The 15251-nt window shown below is 62.6% G+C and overlaps 1 protein-coding gene across 2 annotated transcripts; it reads right to left on the bottom strand.

Annotated features, from left to right (window-relative positions):
- Positions 1–7158: 7158 nt before the first annotated feature.
- CYB561D1 (cytochrome b561 family member D1) lies at positions 7159–14130 on the bottom strand. 2 transcript variants are annotated; one of them, XM_075909945.1, is made up of 3 exons: positions 13941–14130; positions 12951–12988; positions 7159–11567 (listed from the first exon to the last, which is right to left on the bottom strand). In XM_075909945.1, exons 1-3 carry the CDS (start codon positions 14095–14097, stop codon positions 11064–11066), a joined length of 699 nt encoding a protein of 232 aa, XP_075766060.1. In that variant the 5' UTR covers positions 14098–14130; the 3' UTR covers positions 7159–11063. The 2 variants fall into 2 exon arrangements, with proteins under 2 accessions (XP_075766060.1, XP_006132219.1); XM_006132157.4 differs by lacking the exon at positions 13941–14130 and adding an exon at positions 13073–13850.
- Positions 14131–15251: the final 1121 nt, after the last annotated feature.

Raw genomic sequence — 15251 nt, forward strand, 5'->3', positions numbered from 1 at the left:
AGGTGCATAGCACCGATATCGGGCTCCGGGTCTCAGTGCATGGTCTCAGTGTGTGCATGTGAGTGTATGACTGAGGTCTATAAAATCTTGACAGGTGTAGAGAGATAAGGAAGAGCTATTTACTCCTTCTCGTGCGACAAGAACTAGGATCACCAAACGAAATTAATAGGCAGCAGATTTGAAACAAAGAAAAGGAAGTTTTTCTTCACCCAGTGCATAGTCAACCTGTGGAACTCCTTGCCAGAGGATGTTGTGAGGATCAAGACTCAAACAGGGTTCAAACAACAGCTAGATACATTCATGGAGCTTAGGTCCATCAATAGCTATTAGCCAGGATGGGCAGGGATGGTGTCTCCAGCCTCTGTCTGCCAGGAGCTGGGAATCAACAACTGGGAATGGATCATGTGATGATTCCCTGTTCTATTAATTCCCTCTGTGGCACCTGACACTGGCACTGAGGGCAGACAGGATACTGGTTTAGATGGGCCATTGGTCTGACTCAGCCTGGCCATTCTAGGTTTGGGTCCCTTCACCAGCGCAGGATGCTTTGCAGACCATGCCTGTCGCTTAGGGTGACCACACGTCCCATTTTGGTTGGGACACTCCCCATGTTAAGCTCTGTCCCAGCATTTTCCCCAAGAGCAAACAGAACAAATGCCCGGGGATGTCCGAACAGCGGGGTGTGGAGGAAGGTGCAGTAGTTCCAGCCCTGATCTCTGGCCAGCCCCGCATGTGGGGAGAATTCAGGCCAGCCTCACACCGTGTCCCATTTCCCCTTGGGGAACTATTGTCCCCCAGAGCTGCAAGGAGGAGCTGGCAGGAGCAGCCATTGCAGGGAAGCCATGGGGGGCGGAGGGGGCAGTCACACCTGCAGGCGGGTCCTTTTCAGAGGCTAAACAAGCTCAGCCCTTGCCAATTCCCTGACATCTATAAGGTGGAACCCGCGTGCCCAGGGAAGCCTTGGCGAAAGGTCGGTGCGGCTGTGAGGTGGAGACCCAGACACGTCCGCCTCACACCTGAGCTAGCGTTGCCCGTAGCCATGGTGCACAGGCTTCTGTGAAGGCGCGTTGGGGTTTTCCCATCTCCTGCACCCCCGTAATGGCACGAACAGACTCCACCAGCCAGTAGAACAGAGGGAGTTTATTGCTCCTCCAGGATACAGCACAGCACAGATGTCATCTGGTTACAGGAACTGGGGCTAGGAGGCCTCAGTGCCCCCCTTGAGATGCGGGAGACTGGGCCCCTAAATTCCAGCCCCTCTCCCTAGGCTGTCTCCTCCATGCTCCCAGACAGAAACTAACTAACTCTCCTCCAGCCCTGCCCCCCAGCCAGGGGGCATTCCACCTTCCTTTGTTTCTCCCCCTGGGGGGTAGCGGGTCGGACAGGTTGAGAGACCCTTTTTGCATAATGACTCACCCCCTGCCCTGCTGGGCCGTGCTACAGCCAGCAGCCAGTGGGGGTCACCCACAGCCCACTGCCCAGCATAGCAACCAGCAAGGTACCCCCACTACGTCACAGCCTCCAAATTCCAAAACGAGCCCCCTTGCCCGGCTGTGTCCCAGGAACCTTCCCAACCCTCCAGCCCACCTGCCATCACACGTTTCACGTACACAGCCTGGGCCTGGGCTCACCACGATGCTCCTCCGGCGGGAGAGGGCAGCTGGGTTAGCCTACGAATAGACAGGCACGCCGAGGCACCAGGACACACAGTGACAATTTCTCACGGTCAGTGGAAAAACCAGGATTAAAACCCAGGCGGCCTCACCACCTGTCACTAGATCCTGTTCTCCTCCCAGGGCTAGGACCAGACTCCAGAGTTCCCATCCCCCCCGCTACTCCAACCACTAGTTGACACTTCTGCTACCAGTCAGCACCTCGTGTGTTAAAGCAGCGCCTGTGCTAGGAAACAGCTCCACACCCAGCGTCCCTCCACCTACCCCCGGGCGTCCAGGTACCCCCAGAGCCCGCCAAGCAACGCTGCAGACACACAACGGAGGCGCATTGGCTGCTCTGCCTGCTCTGGTCGCCGAGCACCTGTGGGGCACAGACTGACGGAGGCCAGGCCCAGAGAGGGAGCTCTCCAAGGAGCAGCAGTCCCATCCCCTGCCTGCTCATACAGCCAGCGCTCAAGCCAGCCCTCCCACTCCCAGGACACCAAGGCTGGCTTTTGCACCCAGTCCGGTGGCATAGGGCCTGGGGCCTATGGGGCCAGTGCTGCTCCGGAGGAGCACAGGCCTCCCTTTCCTAGCTACTGTTCATGGGGAGGTGCTGAGCCTCTCTCCAGACGCCACCCACAGCCTGGGCAGCAGCAGCTGCAGATCTTGGGGCACCCTGGAGAGCTAGGGGCCCTGAGTGAGCTCCCAGGGATGTCTGAATAGGCAGACAGAGTGGGATCCATGCTGCAGAAATCCCCTCCGCTCTCTGGCAGGTATTAGGGCTTTGAAGCCATCTCCATACGAAGGGGATAATACCTGTTAGCAATTATATTAGCACCTACGTCAGTCTTGCTGGGCGAGGGCTCTGTGCTGCTGCTCCGTCCAGCCTGGTGGAGATGCCCATCAGAGGCCCTCCAGACTGTGCACCACTGCTCAGGAGAGATTCCAATGCCACCCAGTTGACTAGCAGAGCACTAGCTTTGTGTCTGTTGGTGGTGCACACTCACACATGCCTCAGTGCACATACAATATTATTCTGCACATAGATGGAAAAATCTGCACATGGATGGAAATGATTGGAAGGAACATTGGTGCCCACTTCCCTTCATCTTGGCATTAAAAAGCACCTTCCCTCGCCCATGGCCTGTGGGTAGAAAGGGGAAGTATAACTATTCTGTGCTAGGTTTTAGGGGCTGATTCTCTCACAGCCATGACAGCTTCTGAAGCAGAAGCTGGAGATGGGGAGCAGCCCTGGCTAAGCAGCCTGCCTTCCTGAGGGCGTCTAGGGCTAAAATGAGCCACGTGCATAGAGCCCCCCACCCGACAAACGGGTGTCACAAGGTCACTGAACCAGCAATGTCTTGGGATGATGTTACCTGGCCCCACAGCCCCCATGAATGACGTCAGCGCCGGGCTCATGGGACTAGGCTCGCCACCCCTCCCCCCCCCCCCGAGCATGCACACGCGGACACATGGACCCATAAGGAGCCCACGGATCAGTGCTCACCCTTCTCCAGTATTTCAGGGGACCTCCCTGCATCTGGTGTCCTCTGGCCTTTAGATGGACCCAGCCCACCACGCATTGCATGGGGCCTGCCCAAAGCTGAGATCCTCCAGGTAGGCAACTGCTGCCACACTTAAAAGCAGCTGGATTTTCAGAGACGTGGAAGAGATCTGGGGCTGGATCTGATGGGGCTCAGCACTAGAGACAGGTCCCCAGCACACAGGCGCCCCGGCTGGCCTGTGTTTTCAGGGACCCTGCTGGGTCAGGCACCTAGGAGACATGGAGGGCCCTGGGGAGGCGAGCGGAAGGCAATGCGGGAGGAAGGAGAGCACAGGAGTTGAAGCTGCTAGGCAGCATCAGGGGAGTCTGGAGCTGTTCCCAGGCATGAGAGGGAGGGGGAAGCTAACTGCAGAGTGCAGGGGGAGCAGGGCAGAGAAGGGCATGCAGTGGGCAGTCAGAGGAGGCATGGAGGGGGGAGGACACTACAGAGAGCTGGGGAAGGCGGGGTGCGGAGCTGGAAGGAGGTAAGGGCATGACCCAGGGTGGCAGCGGCAGGGCAGGAAGGTCAGGTTACGGGAGAAGAGGAGGCTGCAGCTGCCAAGGCAGAAGATGGCAAAGACCTGGAGAAGGGCTTGGCCAGTCTGGCGGGGTGGGTTTGGGATCCCAGGTCAGAGGAGTGTCCCAAGCAGGAGGGTGCCTGGGGCACTGCAGGGCTGCAGCTCAGAGGCCTGGCATGAGAGGCTGGCCTGTTCTCGGCACCCACCCCGGGCAGGACAGAGCCAGCGCAGAGACACAGCCCGCAGGGTGGCTGCCAGGCTGCACCTGCCCTCCCCAGCCTCCCCCACCCCAGCGCTGAGTGCAGCCGGTGTGCAAAAAACTGCCCCGTTTCCCCCCGGCCTGGCTGGCCCAGCGTGCGGCTCTGCTCCCAAGCGCGTCCGGGTGCCCCTCGCAAGCTGCTGCATCCGGAGGGAGGAGACATAGGGGGAGATCCCAGGAGTTCCCTCTGGTGGGAATTCCCCTCCCAGCACCCCACGCTGCCCCCCTTGGGTGGCCAAGTCCAGGCCCCTTGTCTTGTTTCCTAGGAAACTTGTCTGGAGCCTCCCCTCCCCCTCCAACCTACTTCTGTTCCTGCTCCGCCAGCACAGCAGCCAGCCGCGGGTCCCCCGAAGCGCGCAAGCCTGTCACAGCCATGACACGAGCTGGCAGCCACGCCGCCTGCATCCTGGCTGGGCTTCAAACGCACCTGGCGGAGCAGAGACTTGAAAGGGACGCGCTGTCAGCCGGGCGCCTCCAGGAGCCCGGGGCGGGGGATCCAGAGAAGAGAGCGGGTTGCAGAGTCTAGCCAGGCAGCTCTGCGCCAGCTTGCTCCCGGGTGGAACCGTCTCCCCCCAGGGCTCAGCACCCAGCAAGCGGGGCAGGTGAAATCCACCAGCCCAGATGCACAGGCTCCAAGGCCAGAAGCAGCCCCCAGCAATCACTACAGCAGAGCGCTGAGAGAACCCACATTGCCTCGGGACAGAGAACCCGCCAGGCCCCACGGCGGTAGCGCGGTAATTCCCCAGGGCTAACCATCGCCGCCTTAGCCCCATCTTTGTGCCAGCTGCAGCCGTATGGGCGGCAGCTGCATGGCGCTGGTAAAACGCTGAAGCGCTTAGGGCCGAGCCCAGATCCCTGCAGGGCCCACTGGACATGCCGCCGCGAAGCAGGGGTCTCACATTGCCAGCACAGACCTAGCCTCGCTGCTCGCAGCCGTGGGGCCGGGAGCACAACGTGCCTGCCTGATTCCGGCGCGGATCACCAGGGGGGCAACAGGCCACGCCCCCCCCCCCCCCGTGTACAAAGAACCCACCTAGGGTGACTGGACCTACGGCTTGACTGATGGGGGGGGGCAAATAACAAAAAACAGGGCCGGGGTACAGTCAGAGGGAGGGAGCGGGATGGGGACACTGAGCAGAGAACCTGGGATAGAACCCACCGCCCCTCAGAGCTGTCCAGGGACCCGCCCAGAGCACGCCTTCGCCCTGAGCCATAGCTCTGTTACCAGGGTCAATAGAACTGGGCCAGCTGGCCTGGCCTAGGAAGGGTGCGGACAGGGCCAGTTCCCGGGACTGGGGGAAGATCAGGCAGGCTAGGAAAGGAGGCGGGTCTGGGAGTTAAGGCACCGACTGTGGGGTGGGCTGGGTCCAATCCCTCGTGATCCTGGGCACGTCAGTGAATCCCAGGGCCCCATCTCCTCTGTTGAGTGCCCCCCCCCCCCCCCCCCAGCGACCTGCTTTCCCGACAGCCGCCCCTAGCCCGGGGCCTGTTCTCACTCCTACAGCCCCAACGCACATTTGAACGGCGGGTCCCTCGCTGCCCGGCCCAAGATCGCCTCTCCGGAGGCCTGGAGAAGCAGGATTTGGATCCAGCATGTTGCCCTCCGCACGAGCAGCAGGCAGAGCCCCGCCTCGGGGCGTCCCCTCCAGACCCTAGGGCAGGGGCTGTCGGCCCGGCGGGCTCCAGAGGACCGAAGAGCAGCGGGACTCCCCGCTGCAGGCCCGGCCTCGGCACTCCCTCTGCTCGCTGCTCCCACGTGTTGTGCCGGGGGGGGGGGAAGCGACTCACCAGGAACAGGAGCAAATCCCGGGCGACGAGCCGAGGTCAAATGCTGCTTCGCCCCCAGGGCAGCGCCTGCCCCGCGCGGCCCTGCCCGCCAGCCCCGGGGGCCTAGCCTGTCCGCTCGGCTCGGCTCGGCTCCCGGGCGGCAGGCAGACCGCGTGCGAGGGGGCGGCGGGGGCACCCCCGCAGGCTGCCGGCCGCGCTAACTAGCTCAGCTAGGGGAGGAGGGGCAGGAGCGAGACGCCGCTTCCCACCCCCGGGCCTGCCGGGGTCCATGCAGGAGTGAGGGTGCCCGCTCAGACTGCAGAGGCCGGGCCGCCCCCGGGAAGGGCTGTGCAGCGAGGCTGTCCGGGCCCCGCGCACCCACTGGCCGGCGGAGCATCACTCGCCGTGGCTGCCCCGAGACGCAGGAGTCCCCGTCTCACCAGCGGGCCCTTCCTCCGCCTCGCCGGGGAGCCCGAGGTCTCCAGGCTGCGAGCGCTCGGGGCCCTGGCGCTGGACGGGACGCGGAGCATTTGCTGAGTCCGACGGAGCGAGCCAGCTCCGCCCTGTCCTGCCAGCGGGGCTGCTGCCCTGTGACCCCCGGCTGCCACCCCCCAGCTGCAGGCGCCAGGCGGCTCCCCGGCCAGGAAGCCTTTGCAAGCAGCACCCCCGTGTGGGCAAGCACCGCGCCAGCAGCCGCTGGTCCGCTGCTGTGCGGCTGAGCCAGGATGCGGCTGCTTGGGAGCAGCTGGTGGCCGCATCGGGCAGGGCAGGGCAGGGCAGGGCAGGGTCGGGGAGCCTCCTCCCCCCCCCCCCCCCGCACGGATCACTGCACGGCCTCGTGCTGGGCAGGGGGCTTTGCTGCTGAGGGAGGGGGTGCTAATGTATCCCCCCCCCGAAGAACAGAGGGGCCCCAGTGGGCAAGTCCCCAGCCCCTCTCGGTGCAGAAGCAGGAGTAACTAGGGGCAACAGTCCTGCCCACTTCCCAGGGGTGGCAACAAACATGCAGTTTGCAACAGCTTCTCCTTGTTCATGCACCAGGAGCGGATTCCCCCTGCCCACCAGAGGGAGCTGGGCAGACATTCCCCCCTGCTGCTCTCAGGCCGGCCCAGTGGTTTGAGCAGGAGGGCTGAGTCAGCTGAGCATTCTGCTGCCATCCTTACCTGGGGCACCGTGGTACCTCACTTTGCCAGTGTGTAAAACGGTGCGAATATGCCAGGGGAGGGCAACGAGGTGATTGGCAAGGCTGACCTGCAACGTGGTGAGAGGCTGATGACAGGTGTCCCGGTGCAGTGCTGCCACTCAGACCCAGCGGCTCTGCGACAGCAGCACGGTGCTTGGCGCTCCTGCCCCGACATCCCCTCTTCCTACAAACACTCAAGTCGTCAGCCCGCCAGGGCTTCAGCTGTTAGCTCCCCACCAGCCCTGCAAATCAAGGGAGTTTCCATCCCAGAGCTTGCCCAGTCGCATGTTAGCAGCAGAGCAGGGAAAGGAGCCAGACCTGGTGTCAGCCACTGGACTCTCACCTCTTCCTCCATGCCCCACCTCCCAGAAAGCAAACACAACGGGCTGAGCTGGGGTCAGGACCACCCTGCCAGCAAAGCCGCCGTGCGTGTGCGCCGCAGACAGAGCACACAGCAGCCAGGGTTTCATTGTTGCACACCAGAATTACATTCCGCAATGGGCCCATCGCTGCAGGGCTGGGTTTGAAACACACCACACAGGCTAAAAGCACCCACAACACACCGGTGAGACAGATGCCCATGACAACGCTATTGGGAATGCAGAGGGCGGCGACAGCAGGGTGAAGAGCCCTCGGCCACTGTGTGATCTAGAGTCACCTGGAGAGCTGAGATCAAACCATTCACACACTAGTTTACCAGTGAGCCTCTTCCACTGAGGTTACTGTGTTCTTGCCACCCTCTGCCCCGGAAGCTGGCAGTCACCAAGGCAGCATGCTGGCTTGCTCAGAAAGCTGGAATCAAAGCCTGAACAAAACCCAGCAACTGTGGGGTGTGATCAGAGGCCCAGAGACTTCACTGCATCTGCCCCCACCTCCCAACCGGTCTGCCCTAGCAGCCTGCAGCCCAGCATAGCCGCTAGCCAGTCTGCTCTCCCTCTCCCCCAGGCTACAGTGCTTCTGTTTGATTTCCACTCCTGCTACGATCCACGACAAGATGTGCCATAATGAGGTCTATGAAGTCTGATATTGTGAGGCTTGCTGCATCTGATGGTGTGCCAGGCAAACCCCAGCCCTGCCTGGCCTGTTCCTACGGACAGCAGGTGGAAACGGTCAGAACGAGATCTCAGACTGCAGCTCTCCCAAGAAGTGATCTCGAAGCAGCTGCTTTTTCTGTTTCCACCCCAGCCCAGGGCAGGGACAGTTGGGGATTTGTACAGTGCCAAGAGGCCCTCCCAAGGCAGTGCAAGGGTAGGGGACAGTCCTGGTACCTGGCTCTGCACTAAGGAGCAGCTCAGATCTGGATCGGGACCAAACTGATAGGCCACACTGTATGGGACAGCCAGGCAGGGTCTCTCCGGAGCCCACAAAGTGGCAAGTTCCCTCCAATGGCCCAGCACCCAAAGCCCGAGCTTGCAGCAGGGGGGTGTCCCAGGTCACAGCAGGAAGCACCCACCACCTGGAAAGCTCCCTGCAGCCAGAGGACGTGGCTGTCAGCATCCAGGACTGCACTTCATTAGCTCCCTGAGATGGGACATTCCCACCACCTCAGGGCACAGACTCAGCCCGGCTTCTTGGACCCTAATGCAGGGGCGAGAAGGGGGTTCCATTGGGTTAGAGGAGCTGGAGCTGCTGGGAATGCAGCTGAAAGGAAAGTGCTCAGCATGAGAAGCGCAAGTGACGCTCCTGCTTGCCGCAGCCCACTCCCAGCTCTGCAGGGTTAATTCAGAGCAGGTGGAGTTCCAGAAAGCGGAGTGAGCCCTTGGGGAGGGGAGCGAGAGCTGGCGCCAACCCCGCGTGCACAAAGGAATCAGCAGGCCCTTTCGTTTTCCACTCGAGTGGGACTGAGCAGAAGACAGCACAAGGATTTCAGCAGCATGTTCACAGCAAGAGCCATCAAAGGGCATGGGTCTCCGCCCTGCTAGCAGATCTGCTTTGCTCCTGCTCCCGCCCCACCGTGCCAGTTTGCCCGCTGCACGTTTACCCACCCCACCAGTGGCTGATCCTCAGCAAGAGCAGCAGCCTAGCAGAGCCAGCAGTTAGCCAGGGCTGTGGTGCTGAGAATCCCAGGGGCAAAACCCATTGTGACCATGTGGGGGGCATGACGTTGCCAGCTAGTCTGCACCTCCAGCTCCTGCTTTTCCCCTCCACACCTGCCCCACCCTGAAAACTAACAGGAAAGAAGGTAAATGTGCAATTTAATCCAGCATCCCCCAACTGGGCCACTCTCCAGCAGGTTCCCTGGATGCTGGTGAGACAGCAGCGGAGTAAGAGCGGGTGAACCGGCAGCATCCCTGGAAGGGGAATACAATGCAAGCCAGTGCGGCACTTCCCTGAGATTCTGGAGACAGACCTGAGATTGAAATGGCTCAATACAGCAGCCGAAGGCTAAGGCTACATCTACACTACGGGGACTATAGCAACGCAGCTGCAGCAATGCCTGTGTGCGCCCGTAGTGTCTATGCTGCCCACAGACGGAGCAGGAACCTACCCGAGTGAAGAGAGCTAGGCTGGTGAAAACCTGCTTCCATCAACCGACAGCCAGGGTGAAGTCACTGCAGCCCCAGCAGCCGAGCTTTGGACCAGATCCAAAGTCTAAGTCCTGGGGAGTTGCGAAGGCCCCAGAGCTAGTAACCCTACCCCTGGCTACAGCTGCAATGCCACCCCCAGCGGCACTGCTAACCTGGTGCGCTCCATTGCAACCCACTAAGCTGGCCCACAGCCTCGGCCCCACAGCAACATGCCGCCGCAGCGGGGGCCAAACAAGCAGAAGTCAAGTGCTGCGACTGGCCTCTGAAACAGGGGGCTTCACAGGACGTGGAGGGTGTCCAGCAAGGGCTGTGCAGGCAGCAGCCTCCCTGGGCTCCCCCATGTCCGGGGCAGGGCTGGATTAAGGCATGGGCTAGCCGGGCAGCTGCCCGGGGCACCAACCTATGGGGGGCACCTGATTGCAGCTGTAAGGGGCACACGCCCAGCTCCCGGGCTGCAGCAGCTCCCAGCGGCCGCCTGGGGTGGGGGCCACATTAACCCCCGTAGCGCTGGCCAGCAGTACTCTTCCCCTCGCGGCCGCGGGGCCCTGCACGGCCAGGCTTGGCCTGCCCCAGGCTGCGCGCCAGCGGTGGTAGCTGGGCCGGGCACCGCACACACGTCCTGCCATCGCCGTCTCCGCACGGCCTCCCCCACATGCTGAGTGGGGGCGGGGCCACATATGCTCCCTCCCCCCACCCGGGGTGCAATTAAAGTGTCTGCCCGGGGTGCTGGAATGGCTCGGTCCGGCCCTGGGCAGGGCGAAGGGGAACGTCGTGCTTGTCAGGGGTCGCACTGATGACCATAGATCTTGGCTTACCCACAGAACGGGCACAGCCGGGCCAACAACAGGACAAGTTCCCAGGCTCCGGGCCACCTGTCTGTGGCGCGACCCACTCCCTAGGATCTAGGTGCTTATGTGCATGCCTCTGGCCTAGCTAGGCCACTGCCACGTCACACAGGCTTTGGAACAGGGCCCATCTTTCCCGCCCCGCCATGGCGAGAATCCACACAAAAGGCCAACTGCTTCCTCAGCCTGCCGGTCCCGGGGGGAAGGGGTCCAGCCGCCCCCAAATCCAACCCTGCCGCACTGGAAAAGCCAGGGGCTCTGCAAGGGCCTGTGTGAGTGGGGGCCACACACAGCAGGGGAGAGGGCAACAGGAAGCCCAAAGTAACATTAGGAACAAGAATTAGTCCAGTCCAAAGAGAACCGGGGGCCTGCAGCCAGACGCACCCCGGAGCTCTTTGCCTCCTCTCCAGCCCCACAGCTCTGGGGTGGAACTGCACACGGACGGGCCTGAAGAGCAAAGGGCAGGGCCGGGAACTCCAGCGGGAGGCAGGAGCTCAAACCCGGGCCTGGCTTAGTTGTGATGTGACAGCTGAGGATCTACGCCCACAGGGCAGCCCTGCTAGCCACACACAGCACTGCAGGGTGGGAAGGGACGTGCTCCCAATGCACACGTGCACTGTGGCAGAAGGGCAGCCTGGAGCTGAGATATTGGGGGGAGGGGAGGAGATGACAAGGGATGGGCAGGTCAGAGCTCAGACCCGGGGTGGAGGGAGAGGGATGGGCAGGCCATGGGGAGATAGAGGCACAGGGAGAAGGAGAGGCCTGAGCTCACACACGCACCCTTTTCTTCAGTAGGTGAATGCTAGTGGTCTGGTTCATGATCACCAGGGCAGGATAGAAGGGCAGTGCCAGGCAGAAATACCAAGCCACCCCTTTGATCTGTGCCTGGAACCAGTCCGAGCAAATCCCGAGGACCACCGTGAAGGTGGCCAGCAGGCAGACCACCAGGCCACCCGTGATGTGGTAGAGCCTCAGACGTGCCACAGCGGAGATCCCCAGCAGCTGGGGGAAGCGCAGGCTAAGCCCACACAGAGCTTGCCCGCAGGTGGCAGCCAGAGTCAGGACGCCCAGGAGGCTGTGCCAGGAAACCATGTGTGGGAGCTCGCTCCGATTCTTGCTGGAGACGATGAAGCCCAGGCCCAGCGCAGCCATCACGAGCACCAGCGTCTGCACAGCCCAGTGCAGCCACACCTTCCCCTGGCGGGAGCAGAGGCAGAACGGGGAGCTCTCGGGCGAGAAGAGAAGGATGGCTTCAGGAAGGCAGAGGCAGAACTGGGGAGACAGGAGACAATTAGCAACACGATGCCCGGCTGCCCTGCACCCCACTGGCCAAGGACTCCGCGAGGGACAGCAAGTGAGCCAGGGATGGAAGAGCACAAGGGGAGAGTCCATGCTCCCACGGGTAGAGCCAGATCACCCCCAGCAGCAAGACTCAGTGTAAGTAACGGGGCCTGGAGACTCGGCCTTCCCTGCGAGTCAGCACAGTGCTAGCAAATCACGCACACGTCTGCTCCCCTCAGCAGCGTCAGGGCCATGCAGGCACAGGTCAGGCAGCACACAACACTGCTGCGGCACACGCGGACACTGCCGCGGCTCTAGCGTGGCACACGTGGACACTGCCGCGGCTCTAGCGTGGCACACGCGGACACTGCCACGGCTCTAGCGTGGCACACGCGGACACAGCATCCACTGCCAACCTCTTCCCCAACTTCCCCACTGACCAGCCCTAAAGAGACCCCTACTGCATGTTCATGGGGGCCTTCGAGGCCCCCCCCCCCCACTGGAGCTCAGATGGGATGCACTCCTGCAGCTCCCGTGTTTCTGTGATGGGGAGGAGGGTCAGCAAGGTACGCTGGGCTGGAATACGTAGCCCACGTGCGCTGCAAGATCTAGCTAGTCCCTAAGGCCTGTCATGGGAAGAGGCTTTTCTGGGGGTTTAGAGTTTGCCCTTGTGTTGTTCTCATTTAACTTGTGCCTGCAAGTGAGTGTAAATGTGCGTGGAAAATGGTGACTGGTGGCCAGTCTATCAATCAAACTAATCAATAATTCTCATCCACTTCCCATGCAGAGGAACTGCCTAGCTCCTGGCAGCCTCCCACTGCCCACTCAGAATTCCCAGCGACACTCACTTCCCTTGCTGAAGTCACAAGCGTCCCACCTTCACCCACCCCCCTGCTTTCAGCCATCGGCCCAGCAGCTTTGTCTTCCAACAGATCCTCCAAACTGCCACCGAGCCATGCCTGGAGCCAGAGAGATGTCGGCTGAGGGCTAAGAGCTGGCATTCAGGTGACATCCTGCCAACCAGGGAGCACCTACTTGAAACGCATGGGCAATACGTTCATTACTGACACCCGTCGCTTACTCTAGAGACCAGATGCTCTGGAGTCTCTGCATCTTTCCAAGCACCACATCCGCCCACTGAAAGCCTGCAAGCCAGTGAGCGGAAGCCAGCTAGGCCATGCTAGTCCTCAGGAAGATAGCATGTGCTGCGGCAGATCATGGTCTGAGTCCAACAGGCCCAACCGAGCGCATGCTGCCAAGGGCAGTGCTATCTGAAGGACCCGCGGCCGAGGAAGCCAGAGTCTCCAAAAGCAAACCAAAGCAGCCACAAACCCTGGGCATTTCTAGCAGATAAACAGAAAAAAACAAACTTACCGCTAGAGACATGAAGACCGGGTGCCAAGAAAACAGACCTGGAAAGGAGAGACAGTGCTTAGGGCTGGGGAACAGGCGATGATGCGTCAGTCACCCATTCTAGACGAGAGCACTGCTCCTACCTGGCAGTTGCTCTGGCCAGGCTGGGGAGCAGGGATGGAGAGTGCATTGAACACTCTGGCGCGTTGGTCTGAATCCTGCCTTTCTGGTGGGTTTGGGGAGGCCTGTGGAACGCAGTCCCTTTCTCCCCTTCCCGGGCCGTCGCTATTTCTAGCCTTCGCAGAGAACAACCCTTCTCAGATGTAACCAGTGCTTCTTAAAACCTGCCGCATGTTCTCAGTGGAAGCCAGCCTGAGTGCGGCTTTTTGAACAATGTTAAATTCGCCTGGGTCTTTGCACTGCAAGTCTCAGGGATGCTCCTTCTTTCACGCACTTCTGCCTCCTCTCCCGCAGAAGCACCGAGCTGACCCAGACACTGGCGATACTGAAACTGCCTTGCTGGGAAACTTGCGACGCGCTGAGTGGAAAGCTAAGCGGGCCATAAGGTCACCCCCTCGCCTCCCCCGCTCTGCGAGGTCCCTTTAAAAGCCAGCGTCACCCATGGCCGTGGGGAGTGACTGGCAGCAAGGAGCAAGGAGCTGGCTCCTGATCTCCGCCCCCAGCGGCCGGAGGGACGAGGCCCCTGGGGAATGCTGGGCCAGGATGGCTCTGGCCAGCCCCGGCAGCAGGGGAGACGGGAGACGCCCCAGGGCAGGGAGGCTGCTCTCCCCTGCAGAGGGACGCTCCAGAAGGGGGTTGGGACCTGGCGCCTTGCAGCCCCCAGTGCACCAGCCCGGGACACCGCGCAGGGCCGCCCAGTGGCTCCGCAGCCGGCTTCCAGCCCCCCCACTGCCTGCCCCCCATCCCGCTTCACCAGCCCCCCCTCTGCCTGCCCCTCATCCCGCTTCACCAGCCCCCCCTCACTCCCAGGCCCGGCCCTGCCCCACTCACTGGTGCCGGGCCGGGAGAGCAGCAGCAGGAAGAGGGCGAGGCCCAGCGCCACCACGTGCGCCAGGAGGCCGGCGCCCCGCCGCAGCCAGCGGGAGACGCGGGGCTCCGGGCTGCATGGCGGGGCTGGGGGCGGCCTCGCCCCGGCGGCACCGGCCATCGGGGGCGGGGTGGGGCCAGAGGGAATGGGAGGGGCGAGGGGGAGCGGGGGCAGAGGGCGGAGAGGAGGAGCAAAGGGGAGGGAGGGGCTAGAGGGGGCAGACGGGAGGGGCTGGGTGCATGGGAGGGGCCGAGGCAGGTGGGAGGGGCCGAGCAGAAGGGGAGGGGGCTGACGGGAGGGGCTGGGTGCGTGGGAGGGGCCGAGCAGAAGGGGAGGGGGCAGAGTGCATGGGAGGGGCCGAGGCAGGTGGGAGGGGCCGAGCAGAAGGGGAGGGGGCTGAGGGGGCAGACTGGAGACGGGAGGGGCCGAGGCAGGTGGGAGGGGGCGGGGGGAGTCTAGGAGGAGCAGAGGGAGTGGGAGGGGGCGGGGGGAGTCTAGGAGGAGCAGAGGGAGTGGGAGGGGGCGGGGGGAGTCTAGGAGGAGCAGAGGGAGTGGGAGGGGGCGGGGGGAGTCTAGGAGGAGCAGAGGGAGTGGGAGGGGGCGGGGGGAGTCTAGGAGGAGCAAAGGGAGTGGGAGGGGGCGGGGGGAGTCTAGGAGGAGCAGAGGGAGTGGGAGGGGGCGGGGGGAGTCTAGGAGGAGCAAAGGGAGTGGGAGGGGGCCGAGGGGAGTCTAGGAGGAGCAGAGGGAGTGGGAGGGGGCGGGGGGAGTCTAGGAGGAGCAGAGGGAGTGGGAGGGGGCGGGGGGAGTCTAGGAGGAGCAGAGGGAGTGGGAGGGGGCCGGGGGGAGTCTAGCAGGAGCAGAGGGAGTGGGAGGGGGCGGGGGGAGTCTAGGAGGAGCAGAGGGAGTGGGAGGGGGCGGGGGGAGTCTAGGAGGAGCAAAGGGAGTGGGAGGGGGCCGAGGGGAGTCTAGCAGGAGCAGAGGGAGTGGGAGGGGGCGGGGGGAGTCTAGGAGGAGCAGAGGGAGTGGGGGGGGGCCGAGGGGAGTCTAGCAGGAGTAGAGGGAGCCGGGGTAGCTGAAGGGTGGGTCTGGGGGACTGGAGTCCTAGTGGGGGGGAGGGGTAGTGGTACCCTTTCTCCTCTCCCTTCCATTAGCCACTTCTCCTCCCCCAGGAGCCCTGACCCTGGGCCACCTGCCTTTGGGTTCATGGGCCACGGCCCAGGGCGCTTGCCCCTATGCAGCCTGTTTTCCAGGAAGGCAGCCTACCTGGGAGGTCC

Source organism: Pelodiscus sinensis, chromosome 27 (assembly GCF_049634645.1).
Source record: "Pelodiscus sinensis isolate JC-2024 chromosome 27, ASM4963464v1, whole genome shotgun sequence".
NCBI lineage: Eukaryota > Metazoa > Chordata > Testudines > Trionychidae > Pelodiscus > Pelodiscus sinensis.